The 19,626-nt window shown below is 38.2% G+C and overlaps 1 protein-coding gene across 4 annotated transcripts in view; it reads left to right on the top strand.

The window, feature by feature from the left end:
* OPHN1 (oligophrenin 1) overlaps positions 1–19,626 on the top strand; it is a 388,712-nt gene that overhangs the window by 198,248 nt on the left and 170,838 nt on the right. For 3 of the 4 annotated variants that reach the window (XM_054471934.2, XM_063660731.1, XM_063660733.1), the window contains exons 6-9: positions 1,868–1,969; positions 13,159–13,269; positions 14,921–15,025; positions 16,850–16,979. In XM_054471934.2, coding sequence (XP_054327909.1) covers positions 1,868–1,969; positions 13,159–13,269; positions 14,921–15,025; positions 16,850–16,979 — 448 coding nt within the window. The remainder of the gene's footprint in view (positions 1–1,867; positions 1,970–13,158; positions 13,270–14,920; positions 15,026–16,849; positions 16,980–19,626) is intronic. The other variant, XM_063660732.1, reaches the window with a different exon arrangement.

The following is a 19,626-nucleotide window of genomic DNA, read 5'->3' as shown; positions in this document are numbered from 1 at the left end:
CACTGAATTGTACACTTTAAAAGGATGAGTTTTATGATATGAGAATTATATTTCAGTTTTTAATTTAAAAATTGAATTGAAGGAGAAAGTATTTCACAGAATCTTATCAGTCCTTGGTGAAGGCGGTAAGGTTTTCTGGCCCATGCTTTTCTCAAATAATTGGTACTTTAAATTGATTCAACAGCTGGAGGAACAGTTTGTCCTTCTTGTGTTTTGTGTGAAAATGTCTACCTCCTGTGTTTTGGTATCTGAGTTAGGGTTGGGCTATGGAACTTCTCGAGTTGTATTCCTAAGACGTCTTGATTATTTATAAGCCCCATGAATGTTATTCCACCCATGATAATCTGGGCTGCATGGACTGTGATCTTGCATGTTAGTTCAGCTTATTTGAACCTTAATTTCCTTTACAATATCTGCTTCTCAGGGTTGTAAAGTCTAAATGAGATAATAGATTTTAAGTGTCTATGATAGTGCCTGGCCTGATGTAGGCCTTGGTTAATGAATGTTAGCTTCCTCCCTACATGTTTCCCTTCATTAAAAAAAAAAAAATAGTAAAAAGCACATTTCTTTCTTTGTTCCCCGCCCACCCTGCCCGAAACAGAGTCTCGCTCTCTCACCCAGGCTGGAATGCAGTGGCACAATCTCGGCTCACTATAACCTCTGCCTCCCAGGTTCAAGCAATTCTCCTGCCTCAGCCTCCCAAGTAGCTGGGATTACAGGCATGCACCACCAAGCCCAGCTAATTTTTTTTCTCTCTTTTTTTTTTTTTTGTATTTTTAGTAGAGATGGGGTTTCACCATGTTGGCTAGGCTGGTCTGAAACTCCTGACCTCAGGTGATCCACCCGCCTCGGCCTCCCAAAGTGCTGGCATTACAGGCATGAGCCACTGTACCCGGCCAAAAGCACATTTCTTATATGTCACAGGTCACTCAGCTCTGTCCTAGCTTCCTGCCCAGCAACAGATTGCTTGTAGCAATAAGCCATGGGTGAATTTTTTTTCTTTGATCTGTGTGTCCCCTGCTATGCCTCTTCTACTACCTGGCACATTGCAGGTGCTCAGTGACTTTGGATTTCCCATGAGACAGCACAATCCATTTACATTGATTTTCCAGCATGATGCTAAGAGAATAGTAGAGTGTCAGCATTAGTCTGTGACAAAGGAACATTGTTAGTGCTACTTTAGATGCTGTGTTTTTTCCAGTTGTGCTGAGTAGCAGAGAACTTAATTAAATTTCATACTCGAGAAGAGTAAAGGCTGAGTCCTTCATCTGCCACAAATCTTTACAACCCTTGCTTTCTAGTTAAACTTTCCAGGGTTTTTTTTCTCTGTTTTTAATATCAGCTTTTTGGAGTGAAGTGCTTAAATAATACCAAGTAATTTATTAAAAAGAGACAATCCCAGGTTCCTATTTCTTTGGAAATATTTTACTTATTATTAGCTGTCTAAGTGCATTGTAGATTAACCTTTTCATGACGTATATTTACTTCATTTTTGTGTTATGTCTTCTTCCTTTGTAAGAAAATTTGAATGAGTGGCTAATGTATGTGAAAAATATTGGAGGGAAGAAAAGATATCTACTGCACAGGCCCTTTTAAGGTATCATTCTCTGAGGAGCAGCTTCCATAGCTTTCAGCTGTAAAAATAGAGACTGCCATTTCTGCAGGCAGAATGGTTTGGGGTTATATTTCAGGAAGCTGAAACTGCTGAGACCAATGCAAAGTTAATTCTCTGTTGCCTTTTTTTTCCTTCCAGGAGCTAGAGGGATTGACCACCTGAAACCTGACACTATCTCCTTCATTCTCCTTTCTAAGCAGACAGAGTTACAACTACAGACATTTAATCTTTGCCCTTCTCTCCCACCTTTAGGAGCGGAAAAAGAAATTTGAAAAGGATGGTGAGAGGTTTTATTCTTTACTGGATCGGCACTTACACCTGTCTTCAAAAAAGAAAGAATCTCAGTTACAAGAGGTATGTTCACAAAGCCTGCCCCTGCCTTCCATTGCTAGCTATGCCTTAGAAACAGTGTGAATTTTGTACTGCAAGGCTTTTCCCATACCCTGTCTCAGCAGGGAACCTCATGTGATAGTAGCACTTGTAGTCAAAACTGTGGCCTGAGACTCAGAAGCCCTGAATACTAAGCCAGCTCTTCCACTAACTCAGGGTGTGACCTTGGATAGGATACTTCTTTCTTTGCCTCATTCCATTATCTGTAAGAAGAGGAGTTGAGAGTGCCTTTCAATTGCAAGTCCAAAATCCATGCGAGGATAAAGTTAAACTAGTGTTGTATTTGGTAGAAATCAGGATCAGATCTACTTTTTTCCCTGAGATATTCCATAACCTTTTTTTTTTTTTTTTGGTGAGGGGTTAAGGGAGTGTTCTGTTTTGGAACTACTGCTTACCTGGGACTTGCAGTGCCTTCAGTTCAAATAAGCTACCATTCAGTGAGACCTTACCACATGCCAGGAACTGTACTGGATGCAACATGGCTACAGAAACAATGAGACATGATTCCTGCCCTTCTGCAACTTACTGTTGGGCTACTAAATAAGAAAACACATTACTCTTATACAAGTAGATTTTTTTTACATACTTTAATGTGTATATGGTGCTTTTGTTGGGAGTGGGAAATGAGAATAGAAGACTTATGTTTGGATGTGGGGAATTTCCTTTGTGGAAGAATGTTGCCCTTCCAATTTGACATGGTCATTAAAAAACAGGTAAAGTGTTTGACAGGTGAAAATGGAGAAATGGACCTTTCAAACAGAGACCAATGGCCCAAGGATGGAAGGAACATAAGTAGAATTCTATTTTAGGAATCTCAAACTGGCATAGGTTGTAGGGTGAATTAGATCAGGGAGAGACTAGAAGCAGGATAAACAGTTTAGGAAACTATTGATCTAGGAAATGATCTAGGGGAAAGTGACAGAGCTATAAGAGAGGCACTAGGGAAGGAAAAGAAGGAATAAACTGATTGAGAATTTTTCTAATGGAAGAAGGGGTCTATATGTTCAATGAAAGATTCAGTAATAATGGAGATTTTAAAGAGTCAAGTATGAAAAGAGATATCTGATGGAATAATATCATAGGCAGGAGCTGTCATCTTGTCCATGGTCACACAGATTGTGGCAGAGCTGGAGCTCGTCTCCTGATAACTGGTTTCATAGATATCCATCACATCATCTGAGGTGCTTGAAGGTAATAGGTCAAGAGCCTCAGTGTGGCCGGGTGCAGTGGCTCATGCCTGTAATCCCAGCATTTTGGGAGGCCAAGGCAGGTGGATCTCTTGAGGTCAAGAGTTTGCAACCAGCCTGGCCAACATGGCGAAACCCCAGCTCTACTAAAAATACAAAATTAACTGGGCATAGTGGGACATGTCTGTAATCTCAATTACTTAGGAGACTGAGGAGGAAGAATCGCTTGAACCTGGGAGGCGGAGGTTGCAGTGAGCTGAGATCACGCCATTGCACTCCAGCCTGGGTGACAAGAACGAAACTCTGTCTCAAAAAAAAACAAAAAAAACAAAAAAAACAAAAAAACCCAAAAAGCCTTAGTGGTGGATGGAGTTAGTATTGCAGAGGAGAAGGACTACTTTCCTTCCATAAACTAGAATTAAGTCTGGGATCTTCTATCATTTTCCTTTTGCCCACTTCTGTTTTTTTCCTTTTCTATCTATTCTCTGTCACGGTTTCTGTGCAGAAAACAGTCAACAGGCCTGAGACTGCTATGCTTAGAAAGACCAGCATGGCACATGTATACATATGTAACTAACCTGCACATTGCGCACATGTACCCTAAAACCTAAAGTATGATAATAATAAATAAATAAATAAATAAATAAATAAATAAATAAAGACCTGTTTACAAAATTAGCCCTTGGAATGGCATCTGGGAACTTCACTGTTAAACAGCTCCCAACATTGATTTAGAAGTTTCCCTTAATGGGTAAGAATGGCTGACTGTGCCAAGCCTGGCTCTGCAAATAACGTAGCTTATGTTGAACACCTTTTTCTTCTGGTAGTCTTGAATTTTGGTTGTGTTGGGCAGAGTGTGCCTGTGTAACTAGCCCCCCAACAAAACCTAGGCTACTCATTCTCTTATGAGCTTTCCTGACTGATAACATTTTCTCTGTGTTGTTACAATTTGTTGAAGGAAGAGTTAAATGTGTCTTGGGTGACATCACAATGAGAGATCTTTTGGAAGCTTGTACCCAGCTTCCTCTGCATTTTGCCCCAGGCACCTTTTCTCTTTGCTCATTCGGCTGTGTACGCTTTCACTGAAATACAGCTGTGAGTACTACTATGTTGAGTCCTTTGAGTCTTGATCAAAAAAGATTTATTAAAGAATTATTAAAATTGGGGTGGTCTTCTGGACCCTGGACACAATCCAAACTATTGGAGACTTTTGCTAGGGCACCTTCTGGAGTGTTCTAGGTGTTTGGTGCTATATCTAGGTGTCCTTTTATTACTTATTCAATAAAAAATGAGCAGGGCAACCTTGAGTTGGTCACTTTCAAAAAATTTAGATTTCATCTTTAGAGAAGTTTTAGGTTTACAGAAAATTAAATAGTAAGTACAGAGTTCTCATATGCCCTTACTCCCTCACACAGTTTCTCATTTCCCCTTTTAGGATCATCTTGCATTTGTGTGATACATTTGTTAGAATTGAGGAGCCAATGTATTAAACATTCTATGGGTTTTGACAAACATATGATAACATATATCCAGCATTACCATATTGTACAGGACAGTTTCGCTGCCTTAAACATCCCTGGACTTTATCCCTCCCTCCTTCTACCTCTACCTCTGACACCACTGATCTTTTTATGGACTCCATACTTTTGCCTTTTCCAAAATGTCATATAGTTGGAATCATATGGTTTGTAACCTTTTTTGATTGGCTTCTTTTAGTTAGCAATGTGCATTTAAGGTTTCTCCATATCTTTTCTTGACTTGATAACTCACTTCTTTTTAGGGCTGAATAATATGCCATTGTCTGGTTGTACCACGGTTGGTTTATCCATTTGCCTATTGAAGGACTTCTTGGTTTCTTCTGAATTTTGGCAGTTATTAAAGCTGAGATAAATAATTGTGTGCAGGCTTTTAGGGATATACATTTTGATGTTGGTTGAGTAAATACCAAAGAATACAACTGCTATCATATGGTAAGATTTTATCTAGTGTTGTAAGAAACTGCCAAACTGTCTTCCAAATTGACTGTAGCAGTTTTTATTTCCATGAACAATGAATGATAGCTCCGGTTGCTCCACATCCTTGTCACTATTCTGTGTTGTACCATTAAAAGTAATGGCAGAAATCACAGTTACTTTTGCACCAACCTAATATGTACATGGAATATCTTTCCATTTATTTTAACCTTTGATTTTTTTCATCAGTGTTTTGTAGTTCTCCTCTTAAATATCTTGTCTTTTTGTGCTTGGCTTATTTGACTTAACAAAATAACTTTCAGTTCCATCCATGTTGTTGCAAATGATGGGATCTCATTTTTTTCCTTCTTTTATTTCTGATGCTACTTGTTTGTGTATTTACTCTTTCTTACTTATTTAATGTGGCTAAAATATTAACAATTTTATTGATTTTTTTCAAAGAACCAGCTTTTTTGTTTTGTTGATTTCCTGTTGTTAATTTCGTTGATATCTTCATCTTTTTTTTTTATTATACTTTAAGTTCTAAGGTACATGTGCACAATGTGCAGGTTTGTAACATATGTATACATGTGCCATGTTGGTGTGCTGCACCCATTAACTCATCATTTACATTAGGTCTATCTCCTAATGCTATCGCACCCCCCTCCCCCCACCCCACATCAGGCTCCAGTGTGTGATGTTCCCCACCCTGTATCCAAGTGTTCTCATTGTTCAGTTCCCACCTATGAGTGAAAACATGTGGTATTTGGTTTTGTGTCCTTGCGATAGTTTGCTCAGAATGATGGTTTCCAGCTTCATCCATGTCCCTACAAAGGACATGAACTCATCCTTTTTTATGACTGCATAGTATTCCATGGTGTATGTGTGCCACATTTTCTTAATCCAGTCGATCATTGATGGATATTTGGGTTGGTTCCAAGTCTTTGCTATTGTGAATAGTGCCACAATAAGCATATGTGTGCATGTGTCTTTATAGCAGCATGATTTATAATCCTTTGGATATATACCCAGTAATGGGATGGCTGGGTCAAATGGTATTTCTAGTTCTAGATCCCTGAGGAATCGCCACACTGCCTTCCACAATGGTTGAGCTAGTTTACAGTCCCAGCAACAGTGTAAAAGTGTTCCTATTTCTCCACATCCTCTCCAGCACTTGTTGTTTCCTGACTTTTTAATGATCGCCATTCTAACTGGTGTGAGATGGTATCTCATTGTGGTTTTGATTTGCATTTCTCTGATGACCAGTGATGATGAGCATTTTTTCATGTGTCTGTTGGCTGCATAAATGTCTTCTTTTGAGAAGTGTCTGTTCATATCCTTTGCCCACTTTTTGATGGGGTTGTTTGATTTTTTTCTTGTAAATTTGTTTAAGTTCTTTGTAGATTCTGGATATTAGCCCTTTGTCAGATGGGTAGATTGTAAAAATTTTCTCTCATTCTGTAGTTGCCTGTTCACTCTGATGGTAGTTTCTTTTGCTGTGCAGAAGCTCTTGAGTTTAATTAGATCCCATTTGTCAATTTTGGCTTTTGTTGCCATTGCTTTTGGTGTTTTAGACATGAAGTCCTTGCCCATGCCTATGTCCTGAATGGTATTGCCTAGGTTTTCTTCTAAGGTTTTTATGGTTTTAGGTCTAACATTGAAGTCTTTAATCCATCTTGAATTAATTTTTGTATAAGGTGTAAGGAAGGGATCCAGTTTCAACTTTCTACATATGGCTAGCCAGTTTTCCCAGCACCATTTATTAACTAGGGAATCGTTTCCCCATTTCTTGTTTTTGTCAGGTTTGTCAAAGATCAGATGGTTGTGGATGTGTGGTATTATTTCTGAGGGCTCTGTTCTGTTCCATTGGTCTATATCTCTGTTTTGGTACGAGTACCATGCTGTTTTGGTTACTGTAGCCTTGTAGTATAGTTTGAAGTCAGGTAGCATGATGCCTCCAGCTTTGTTCTTTTGGCTTAGGATTGTCTTGGCAGTGTGGGCTCTTTTTTGGTTCCATATGAACTTTAAAGTAGTTTTTTCCAATTCTGTGAAGAAAGTCATTGGTAGCTTGATGGGGATGGCATTGAATCTATAAATTACCTTGAGCAGTATGGCCATTTTCACGATATTGATTCTTCCTATCCATGCACATGGAATGAACTACCATTTGTTTGTGTCCTCTTTTATTTTGTAGAGCAGTGGTTTGTAGTTCTCCTTGAAGAGGTCCTTCACATCTCTTGTAAGTTTGATTGCTGGGTATTTTATTCTCTTTGAAGCAATTGTGAATGGGAGTTCACTCATGATTTGGCTCTCTGTTTGTCTGTTATTGGTGTATAAGAATGCTTGTGATTTTTGCACATTGATTTTGTATCCTGAGACTTTGCTGAAGTTGCCTATCAGCTTAAGGAGATTTTGGGCTGAGATGATGGGGTTTTCTAGATATACAATCATGTCATCTGCAAACAGGGACAATTTGACTTCCTCATTTCCTAATTGAATACCCTTTATTTCTTTCTCCTGCTTGATAGCCCTGGCCAGAACTTCCAACACTATGTTGAATAGGAGTGATGAGAGAGGGCATCCCTGTCTTGTGCCAGTTTTCAAAGGGAATGCTTCCAGTTTTTGCCCATTCAGTAAGATATTGGCTGTCAGTTTGCCATAAATAGCTCTTATTATTTTGAGATACGTCCTATCAATACCTAGTTTATTGAGAGTTTTTAGCATGAATGGCTGTTGAATTTTGTCAAAGGCCTTTTCTGCATCTATTGAGGTAATCATGTGGTTTTTGTCTTTGGGTCCATTTATATGATGGATTACGTTTATTGATTTGTGTATGTTGAACCAGCCTTGCAGCCCAGGGATGAAGCCAACTTGATCGTTGTAGATAAGCTTTTTGATGTGCTGCTGGATTCAGTTTGCCAGTATTTTATTGAGGATTTTTGCATCGATGTTCATCAGGGCTATTGGTCTAAAATTCTCTTTTTTTGTTGTGTCTCTGCCAGGCTTTGATATCAGGATGATGCTGGCTTCATAAAATGGGTCAGGGAGGATTCCCTCTTTTTCTATGAATTGGAATAGTTTCAGAAGAAATGGTACCAGCTCCTCCTTGTACCTCTGGTAGAATTCGGCTGTGAATCCATCTGGTCCTGGACTTTTTTTGGTTGGTAGGCTATTAATTATTGCCTCAATTTCAGAGCCTGTTATTAGTCTATTCAGAGATTCAACTTCTTCCTGGTTTAGTCTTGGGAGGGTTTATGTGTCCAGGAATTTATCATTTCTTCTAGATTTTCTAGTTTATTTGTGTAGAGGTGTTTATGGTATTCTGTGATAGTAGCTTATATTTCTGTGTGAAAGGTGGTGATATCCCCTTTATCATTTTTTATTGCATCTATTTGATTCTTCTCTCTTTTCTTTATTAGTCTTGCTAGCAGTCTATCAATTCTGTTGATCCTTTCAAAAAACCAGCTCCTGGATTCATTGATTTTTTGAAGGTTTTTTTTTTGTGTCTCTTATCTCCTTCAGTTCTGCTCTGATCTTAGTTATTTCTTGCCTTCTGCTAGCTTTTGAATGTGTTTGCTCTTGCTTCTCTAGTTCTTTTAATTGTGATGTTAGGGTGTCAATTTTAGATCTTTCCTGCTTCCTCTTGTGGACATTTAGTGCTATAAATTTCCCTCTACACACTGCTTTAACTGTGTCCCAGAGATTCTGGTATATTGTGTCTTTGTTCTCATTGGTTTCAAAGAACATCGTTATTTCTGCCTTCATTTCGTTATATACCCAGTAGTCATTCAGGAGCAGTTTGTTCAGTTTCCATGTAGTTGAGCGGTTTTGAGTGAGTTTCTTAATCCTGAGTTCTAGTTTGATTGCACTGTGGTCTGAGAGACAGTTTGTTATAATTTCTGGTCTTTTACATGTGCTGAGGAGAGCTTTACTTCCAAGTATGTGGTCAATTTTAGACTAAGTGCGATGTGGTGCTGAGAAGAATGTATATTCTCTTGATTTGGGGTGGAGAGTTCTGTAGATGTCTATTAGGTATGCTTGGTGCAGAGCTGAGTTCAGTTCCTGGATCTCCTTGTTAACTTTCTGTCTCATTGATCTGTCTAATGTTGACAGTGGGGTGTTAAAGTCTCCCGTTATTATTTTGTGAGACTCTAGGTCTCTTTGTAGGTCTCTAAGGACTTGCTTTATGAATCTGGGTGCTCCTATATTGGGTGCATATATATTTAGAATAGTTAGCTCTTCTTGTTGAATTAATCCCTTTACCATTATGTAATGGCCTTCTTTGTCTCTTTTGATCTTTGTTGGTTTAAAATCTGTTTTATCAGAGACTAGGATTGCAACCCCTGCCTTTTTTTGTTTTCCATTTGCTTGGTAGGTCTTCCTCCATCCCTTTATTTTGAGCCTGTGTGTGTCTCTGCGTGTTAGATGGGTCTCCTGAATACAGCACACTGATGGGTCTCCTTAATACAGCACAATGATGGGTCTTGACTCTTTATCCAATTTTCCAGTCTGTGTCTTTTAATTGGAGCATTTAGCCTATTTACATTTAAGGTTAATATTGTTATGTGTGAATTTGATCCTGTGATTATGATGTTCGCTGGTTATTTTGCTCGTTAGTTGATGCAGTTTCTTCCTAGCATCGATGGTCTTTATTTTGTTCTGTTTCATGGCTGAGTGGTATTCCATTGTGTGTGAGTGTGTGTGTGCACACATATATACCTGCTATATTTTCTTTATCCACTAATCAGTTGATGGGCACTTAGATTGATTTCTTGTCTTTGCAATTGTGAATTGTGTGAAGATAAACATAGGAGTGCAGGTGTCTTTTTTGATGTAATGACTTCTTTTCCTTTAGGTAGATACTCAGTAGTGGGATCTTGGATCAAATAGTAGTTCTACTTTTAGTTATTTGAGAGATCTCTATACTGTTTTCCATAGAGACTGTATGAATTTACATTCCTACCCAAAGTGAATAAGCATTCCCTTTTAACCACATCTGCATCTTTTGTTTTTTGAAGTTTTAATAATGGCCTTTCTGAATGGAGCAAGGTGGTATCTCATTGCGGTTTTAATTTCCATTTTCTTGATGATTAGTGATGTTGAGCATTTTTTCATGTTTATTGGCCATTTGTATATCTTCTTTTGAAAAATGTCTGTTCATGTCGTTTGCCCACTTTTAAATGGGATTTTTTTTTTCTTGCTGATTTGTTGGAGTTCCTTGTAAATTCTGGACACTAGCCCTTTGTCAGCTGTACAGTTTGTGAATATTTTCTCCCATTCTGTAGGTTGCCTATTTACTCTGTTGATTATTTCTGTTGTTGTGCAGAAAGATTTTAGTTTAATTAAGTCTCATTTATTTATTTTTGTTTCTGTTGCATTTGCTTTAGGTGTCTTAGTAATTTTTTTTTACTAGGCCAATTCCTAGAAGCATTTTTCTGGGTTTTATGGTTCTAGAAGTTTTATGGTTTCAGGTCTAACATTTTGTGTATCTTATTTTAAATGATATCTTTTAGATAACATAGTTGGGTCTTAATTTTTGTGCACTATGACAGTCTATCTTTTAATTTTTTTAGATCATTGACGTTTAAAATGGTCATAGATAATGGTGTAATAGTATCTACTATATTGTTTACTATCTTCTACTTATTGTTTTTGTTTTTATTTTTGTCTTTCAGTCTTCTTCTGCCTTCTCTTTTTTAAGAGAATATTTTATATGATTTTATTTTCTGTCTTCTCTTACCATGTCAATTATATTTCTTCTTTTTCATTTTTTAGTGGTTGCCTTAGAGCTTGCAATATGCATTTGTGGTTAGTTTATGTCCACTTTTCAAATTCCGGTAACCTATTATGGGTTGTACAGGATCAACAGACTATTTCCAATTTCTCCATTTAGTCCCTTATAATGGTACTATCATTCTTTTTACTTATTTGTAAGATGTAATCACCAAATGTATCATTACAATTATTATTATAGACAAATTCTTAACTGTTAGGTCCATTAAGAATTTGAAAAATAAAATATTTAATCTTCATTTATTTCTTTTCTGGTGCTCTTTTTTTCTTTCTTTTTAGGTCTATATTTCCGACATACCATTTTTCTTCTACTGGAGATCTTTTAACCTTTCTTGCAAGACAAGTTTAGTGGTGACAAAGTGCTTTAATTTTTGTTTGTTTGAGGAAGTCTTTATTTTGCCATCACTTTTGAAGGATAATTTCATGGTTTACACATTGTTAAGTAGTTAACTTTTTTTCTTTCAACACCTTCAAATATTTTATGGCACTCTCTTCTTTCTGCATGGTTTCTTAAGAGAAGTCTGATATAACTCTTTATCCTTGCCCTGCTGTATAGTAAGTTGTTTGTTTTTCTCTCTAGCTTCTTTCAAGATTTTCTCTTGTGTTTTATTTTCTGCAGCTTTGAATATCATATACCTACGTGGGGTTGTTTGGTATTTATCCTGATTGGTATTTATTAGTATTTATTATATTATTGTATTTATTGGTATTTATCCTGAGCTTTCTGGATGTGGGTTTGATATCTGTCTTTTATTTTGGAAAATTCTCAGTCATTATTGCTTGAAGTATTTCTTCTGTTTCTGTCTCTTTTTCTTCTCCTATTGGTACTCTGAAATTGTGTATATTAACATCTTTTGTAATTGTTCACCAGTTCCTGAATATTCTACTCCATGTTTGTCATTCTTTTTTTCTCTTTGCATTTCAGTTTCCCACATTTTTGTTGACATGTATTTAAGCTTACTGGTTCTTTCCTCACTCTTGTTCAATCTACTGGTGAACTCTTTAAAAGTAGTTTTCATTTCTGCTACAGTGTTTTTGATTTCTAGTGTTTCCTCTGTATACTCTCTTGCAGTTTTCATCTGCCTGCTACTATTACCCATCTGTTCTTAGGTGCTGTCTGCTTTTTATATTAGAGCCCTTATCATATTAATTATAATTATTTTAAATTTAGTTTTGTATTTCTTTTTTGTTTGTTTCTGAGATGGAGTCTTGCTCTGTCACCCAGGCTGGAGTGCAGTGGCACGATCTCAGCTCACTGCAATCTTCACCTCCCAGGTTCAAGTGAGTCTCGTGCCTCAGCTTCCAGAGTAGCTGGGACTACAGGAGTGTAGCACCACACTCGGCTAGCTTTTGTATTTTTAGTAGAGATAGGGTTTCTCCATATTGGCCAAGCTGGTCTCGAACTCCTGACCTCAGGTGATCTACCCACCTCGGCCTCCCAAAGTGCTGGGATTACAGGTGTGAGCTACCGCACTTGGCCTACAGTCTTATATTTCTACAATGTCTGCCTTACCTACATTTGATTCTGATGCTCCTTTTTTCTCTTCAGATTATGTTTATTGCCTTTTAATATGCCTTGTAGTTCATTGTTGAAAGCTAGCGATGATGTTCAGATGAAAGGAACTGAGTGAAACAGGTCTTTAATGTGAGGTTTTGTGTTGATCTGGCTAGGAGCTAGGCTGTGCTTAGTTTGCTGTAGCTGTCGTTGTCTGACTCTAAAATTTTCTCTGGCATCATTGTTTATGTGCTCAGATTTTCTCATTTCTTGTTAAATAAGACTTGAGACTTGCAATTCTTTCTGTTGTAATCCTCTCAGTATTGGCCATAGTAGCATCTTCTGTTCTTGGGCTTCTGCCCTTGTTAATTTCTTATTCTCTGTATTCATGTCTCTGTAGTGTTTGAGGGAGCAGATTTTCCTCTGACTTCAGTTTTCTGTTGGATATAAGAAAATGTGTGGATTTTACACTTGTTCAGCTTTTTTCTTTCTGTCAGGGTGGATGTAATGACTTCAAGCTTTTTACATGTTGGACCAGAAACTGGAATCCTGTATCAGTCACTTTTTTATCTCTTGGCTTTAGGTTCTCTATCTCTAAAATAAAGGGTAACATCACTAGTTGGTGGCTAAATGCTCATCTAGCTCTAGCATTCTGTTCAATCCTTAAGCACTGACTTTCATGAATGAATATCCCAATATGTAATGTTTGTTTTCCTTCTTCTGCAGGCAGACCTACAGGTGGACAAGGAGAGGCACAATTTTTTCGAGTCCTCTCTTGATTATGTTTATCAAATCCAGGAAGTTCAGGAGTCCAAGAAGTTCAATATTGTGGAGCCTGTAAGTTTTCTCTGTTGAGGAATGGTCTAAAAATATTTATCAAATGCCTGGTAAATGTACAAACTTTGATCATAAAAACAGAATCCCAAAGAACATGAAGGATAATCAGTGGCAATGTCTAGAACATAGTCTAACTTATGTTTTTCTTGTTCTTTAGTATACTTATTTTCTCTCTTTCCCCCCAACCCTTTTCTCTCTTTTTCTATGGCTATTTTCTTTCTCTTTCCTTTTTTCCTCTCTCCTTCCTCCTCCCTTCCGGAATTTTTCCTGTTACTTTGTTTCCCTCTCTTCCTTCTTCTTGCACTTTCAGAAGCTTCTGAAAGTCTTTCTCATATACCAGGTACTGTGCTAGGGACTCATGTCTCTTGCAGTCAATGACTTCTCATTCTACTACTTTTACTTCTGTCTTGTGTAGTTTTTTTCCCATTTCACGTTTTTTCATTCCATTTACTTCTGTTTTGTGTAGATTTTTTCATTTCCATAGATTTGTTTGAGACAGGGTCTCACTGTCACCCAAGCTGGAGTGCAGTGGTGCTGTCTTGAGTCACTACAACCTCTGTCTCCTGGGCTCAAGTGATCCTCCCACCTCAACCTCCTGAGTAGCTGGGACTACAGGTACATGCCACCATACCAGGCTAATATTTTGTATGTTTTTGTAGAGATAAGGTTTCACCATGTTGCCCAGGCTGGTCTCCAACTCCCGGGCTCAAGTGATCCCCCTGCCTTGGCTTACCAAAGTTCCGGGATTACAGGCGTGAGTTACCGTACCCAGCCCATGTATTTGATTTTTAATGGGGTTGAAAATTTACACCAATATATGTTGTGTATCATTTATATGTCTTTTTCTGCAACCCTGTGAAACATTTCTAATTTTAAAGTTGGTTTAGACTCTTTTGATCTTTTAGCATTATGACAGTCTTCATTAAAGTTAGGTAGAAAATCTTGCTTTATTCATTTATCTATTTACTTTCATTCATTCAAGAAATATTTATTGAGCACCTATTGTTTGCGGTTGCTGAGGATATATAGAGGAAAGATGCAGTTCATTTACATACTGTTCAAATGATGAGTGTCTTTATATGAGATCTGAGCAAGCTCAGGGTTAATAAATTTGTTAATAGTTCTTTTTTTCTGAAGCTGAGTCAAGGGTAAATGTTTAACCTGATATGAAAACAGTGATGTGTAGACTGGTTTGTGTTTGACTGCATTTAACACTATACTGGGTAAACACCATGGAGTTTTTTGTTGTTGTTGTTTGTTTGTTTGTTTTTTGTTTTTTTGAGACAGAGTCTCACTCTGTCACCCAGGCTACAGTGCAGTGATGCAATCTTGGCTCACTGCAACCTCTGCCTCCCGGGTTCAAGCGATTCTCCTGCCTCAGCCTCCCAAGTAGCTGGGATTACAGGCGCGCGCCACCATGGCCAGCTAATTTTTGTATTTTTAGTAGAGATGGGATTTCACCATGTTGGTCAGGCTGGTCTCAAACTCCTGACCTCATGATCTGCCCGCCTCGGCCTCCCAAAGTGCAGGGATTACAGGCGTGAGCCACCACACCCAGTCACGCCATGGAGTTTTTGGTGAGTTCATGTTTCTTTTATTTAGTTTATTAGAAGATGCTGGTGATAAAGTTATTTTTACATGTTTTCCCTAGGTCTTGGCCTTTCTTCATAGTCTGTTCATTTCTAACAGCCTGACTGTGGAGCTCACACAGGATTTCCTCCCATACAAACAGCAGCTCCAACTCAGTTTACAGAATGTGAGTTTGCATGTGGATTTTTCTCACCGGTCTTTCCATTCTGATTGAATTTCAGCCCTAGTGACCTTGATTCTTGGAATTCTAGGTTACTGCATCCTAGCCAATTTGTTAGAATATACTGGTGTGGATCACAAATATTTAGTATATCAGACTGTTCTTGTTCTTCCACTTTCACGTCTTTCCTGTTTTTGAGGCTGACTGCTGTTCAAACCCACCCTTCCACACACCAACACCTTCATCTATGCAATATTTATTAAGTCTTGCTAATTTGCTGCATCTCTCTCAGATCAGGACATAGCTATAGGCTTATTTGAGCCCAGGCCTTAAGCTACTTCCCTGCTCAGTCAAAACACTCTCACTGTGGACTTTATTACCACAAACACTCATTTTATCTTCTCTTTCTTTTCTCAGTACTTATTAGTAGAGTCACATAAATTACTTTTAAAGGTTTTCTCTACTTTCTTTGTCATGCTGGTTCTTACATATGGGCATGTAGGCACAGTGTTCCCATCCTTTTCACATATATTCCTTTACATGTTCCTTTATTCAACCCACATTAAACAAATGTTTATGGAAAAAATGAACATAAGCTCTGTGCCAGGCATTGTGAAAGGCACTGGACACGCCATGAAGATGCATGCAGGTTTTTCTGTCTTGAACGAACATACAGTTTCTTGTAGGAGACAAATAAACAGAGATAAATCATAATCCACTATGATAAGTGCTATAATAGAATCAAGGCCAAAGGTTTTTTAAAAGTTCAGAGCATTTGGCTACCTGGTAGAGTCGGAGAAGGCATTACTGAGTTGGTGACTTTAGAATGGGTGTTAAATTGCATGAAATATATAGACGTAGTTTTAGATGAAAAATGCTGGTAAGTTATAGTGAAAATAAGCCCCTCTTGGTTGTTTAGGAGGATTGGGATTTACAGTTGTTGTTATTATTTTTTCTTTCTATATACTCTCCTTGCAGAAAGGAATTAGGGGCTCTCACATTCTCCAGAATTTCCTGATTTACAACATCTTCCTACTACAACCAAGTTAATCCCTTGAATCTTCCTCTATATATTACTTGATATGTACAAATGTAACAATAAGCCTTTGAATGTATAGATATGGGTGACTTATTTACAGGATAAACATGAGCCAACTAGATGGGCAGCACAGAGCACCTTTCTCACTAACATCATGTCATAATTTTAAGACTGGGTACTAAAAACTTATCTGTAGTGATTTTCATACCCACATTTCAACACATGTCTTACCATTGTGTTTTAGTTGTGTAGATTTAAATAGATTTATTCTTATCATTAGGTTTTGGTATTTGTGAGTATGAAAACATAGCTACTGTTGGCCCTTCTCCCAAGAGAGCACCCTCTCATATATTTTATCTTCTTGGCCAGAATTTGATTCAGTATCAACTAGGCTGTAACTTTGAGACACAACTTGGAAGTTGCTATGAGAATGCTACCTTTGGGAACCTTGTGTGCCATCTCCCTTGTTGTAAAGCAGGGTATCAGTCATGTTCAGAATTCTAAGATTTCTTATTTATTAGGGCCTTATGTGATTCCTATTAGTAAAAGCCTCCCAGTTGTTATTTTATGTGTATATTACTCGTTATATTTTTGTTTCCTATGCAGTCTTTAGGACCGTTAGACTCTATAAACTTGTTTTCCATTCACTATGCCATTCACCATTTCTTTTTTTGCTTTGTGGTTGCACATGCTGTAAGCAGGGAAAACTTTGTACTGAGCCTCTGACCAAGAAATACTTTTTCATGATAATGATGATGATAATAATGATTTTCATGATGATGTCTTGACAGACAAGAAATCATTTCTCCAGTACCCGAGAAGAGATGGAAGAACTTAAGAAAAGGATGAAAGAAGCTCCCCAGACATGCAAGCTTCCAGGACAGCCCACTATTGAAGGCTATCTCTATACACAAGAGAAATGTGTGTGGGGACACAGGGGTATCCATTGGGTTTCAATAAGCCAGGAACTACTGCCACTTGTCGGCTGTGAATTGTGGGCACCCTTACTGTTCATAGACCCCTGATAGCTAAAATTCCCTTGGAACGCAGGCAGGGAATACTGAAAACAAAAAAAAAAAAGGAGAAACTGAGAGGAAGTTAGAGATTTGTCTTACAAAGGCTGTGTAGTGATAAGACCTAAGGTTTTCTCTGAGATTCAAAATGGGTATTATTAGTTCTTTAATCCTTCTGATTACTTTTTTGGAAAAAAGGGAAGTAGAGGGAAGGAAGTAGAAAAATAATATTTCTTATACTTATTATGGTGCTAAGTTCATTTAAAACACTGCCTCATTTAATCTTTGCAACCAGTTTATACCCATACACATAAGGCCACTAAGGCTCAGAGAGGTCACCATTTGAAAGTCACACAACTAACAACTGTCAGGACTAAAATTAAATTCAGGTCTATGAAATGCTAAAACCCATGATCCTACTATAGTACCCTATATCTTCGTCTGCATTAGGGTCATATGTTTGCTCTTTTCTTTTCTTTTTTTAAGACAGGATCTCACTCTGTTGTCCAGGTTGGAGTGCAATGGCGCCATCATAGCTCACTACAGCCTCATACTCCTGGGCTCAAGCAGTCCTCCTACCTCAGCCTCCTGAGTGGCTGCACCTAAAGGCACCTACCACTACACTCGGCTAATTTTTGAATTTTTTGTAGAGACAAGGTCTCACTATGTTGCTCAGGCTCATGGGTGCTCTTATAGTACTTAGTGAACATCGTGATTCCAGTGGGAAAGACAGTATCTGTTTTTCATTGGTGACTAAGTAAAGTGGGTTAACTTGTTTAGTCACTGAATGTTGCAGAGCATTCGCTCTTTCCTAATTCCTCAGTAACATTATGCACACCTGTATGTGTGATTTGATTTTATTTGCCCTTTGAACTATGACCCAATACTCCCCAAACCTGTTATTCAGTTTTTGCCCAGAGTTATTATATCTGGGGAATAAATGGAAGACACACACCCAGAGGCTGCCAGTGGCAAAAATCACTGTAATTCAAAAAGCATGACACTACAGTAGTGAAATTATCACACTTTGCTTCGCATAGAGCAGTTTGCTTTTGATGATTTTCAAAGATGTGTTCTCCCACTTGTCAGGTTCATCTCTTCAACTGTGCATCGCACAATTTCTCAGTCTCAGTACTGTTGACATTTCAGGCTGGATGATTCTTAGTTCTGGGAAGTGGTCCTGCGTATTATAGTATATTTACCAGCATCCCTGGCCTTTCCTCACTTTGTGCTCATAGTAGTCTCCAGGTGTGACAACCTAAAATGTCTCTAATGTATTGCTACATGTCTCCTGGGAGGCCAAATTGCCCCTTGTTGAGAACCACTGCTGTATGCTGTGTGATCCTTCTGTGCTCCAGTATTCTGATTTGTCATATGGGCATGACATTGCTACTCAGTTGAATGTATGCTTAATGAGCACTGTTTCTGCCAGATACTGTGCAATGCATTGGGGACACCCTTGAAAAAATGAATCAATCATGATTTCTTTCACCAAGAAGTGTAAAGTGATGGGAGAGATAGACAAGTATATCAATAATTATAATGAAATGTGGTGATCACTGTATTTGGGGCATATATCTAAAGGCTTCACAAAGAAAGTGATATTTGAACTAGAACTTGAATGATGAGTGGGAGTTTGATAGGTAAAGAAAAGGAGGAATGGCCAGGCGCAGTGGCTCATGCCTGTAATCCCAGCATTTTGGGACGCTGAGACGGCAGATCACTGGAGGTCAGGAGTTTGAGACCAGCCAGGCCAACATGGTGAAACCCCGTCTCTACTAAAAATACAAAAATTAGCTGGGTGTGGTGATGCTTGCCTGTAATCCTAGCTACTTGGGAGGCTGAGGCAGGGGAATGGCTTGAACCTGGGAGGTGGAGGTTTTAGTCAGCTGAGATGGTGCCATTGCACTCCAGCCTGGGTGACAGAGTGAGACTCTGTCTCAAAAATGAATAAAAGAAAGAAAGAAAGAAAGAGAGAGAGAGAGAAAGAAAGAAAGAAAGGGAAAGAAAAGAAAAGAAAAAGGAAAGAAAGGAAGGAAAGAAAGAAAGGAAAGAAAGAAAGAGAAAGAAAGAAGGAAAAGGAGGAAGGGAATTCCAGGTGTATACCACTGCATGAGTAAAGGCAGGGTTGTGGATAGACATAGTTGATTTGTAGGGCCCTTGTTTGCCAAGAATAGTCCTGCTTTACCCCTGTTGTCCTGATGTAATTATTAATAATACTGCCTCATTCAGTCTTAAATAAGTCTTGGATTTGGACTAGAAATTATATGGCTAACTCTTTATGTGGGAACTAAAAGTAATTCATTGAGACAGGAACATAGAGGTGAGGTGCCAAAAGAAAAAGCTGGAAAGGTAAGTTTCAATCATGTTATCAAGGGCATTGTAGGCAGGCTAAGGAGTGTGGAGATAGTGCGAAAGCCATGGATGGTTTTTAATGAGGGGAATGATAAAAATAGAGATATATTTTAAAAATAATCTAGGAAAAGAGTGGAGAATGAATTGGAGTGGAGTGATCAGAGATGGGGACCATAGGGAAATCAGAGAGAAGGCCAATG

This window comes from Pongo pygmaeus, chromosome X, assembly GCF_028885625.2.
Source record: "Pongo pygmaeus isolate AG05252 chromosome X, NHGRI_mPonPyg2-v2.0_pri, whole genome shotgun sequence".
In the NCBI taxonomy this organism is placed as follows: Eukaryota; Metazoa; Chordata; class Mammalia; order Primates; family Hominidae; genus Pongo; species Pongo pygmaeus.
Note: the sequence above shows the minus strand (reverse complement) of the source record. Positions and strands in the feature narration are given on the sequence as shown.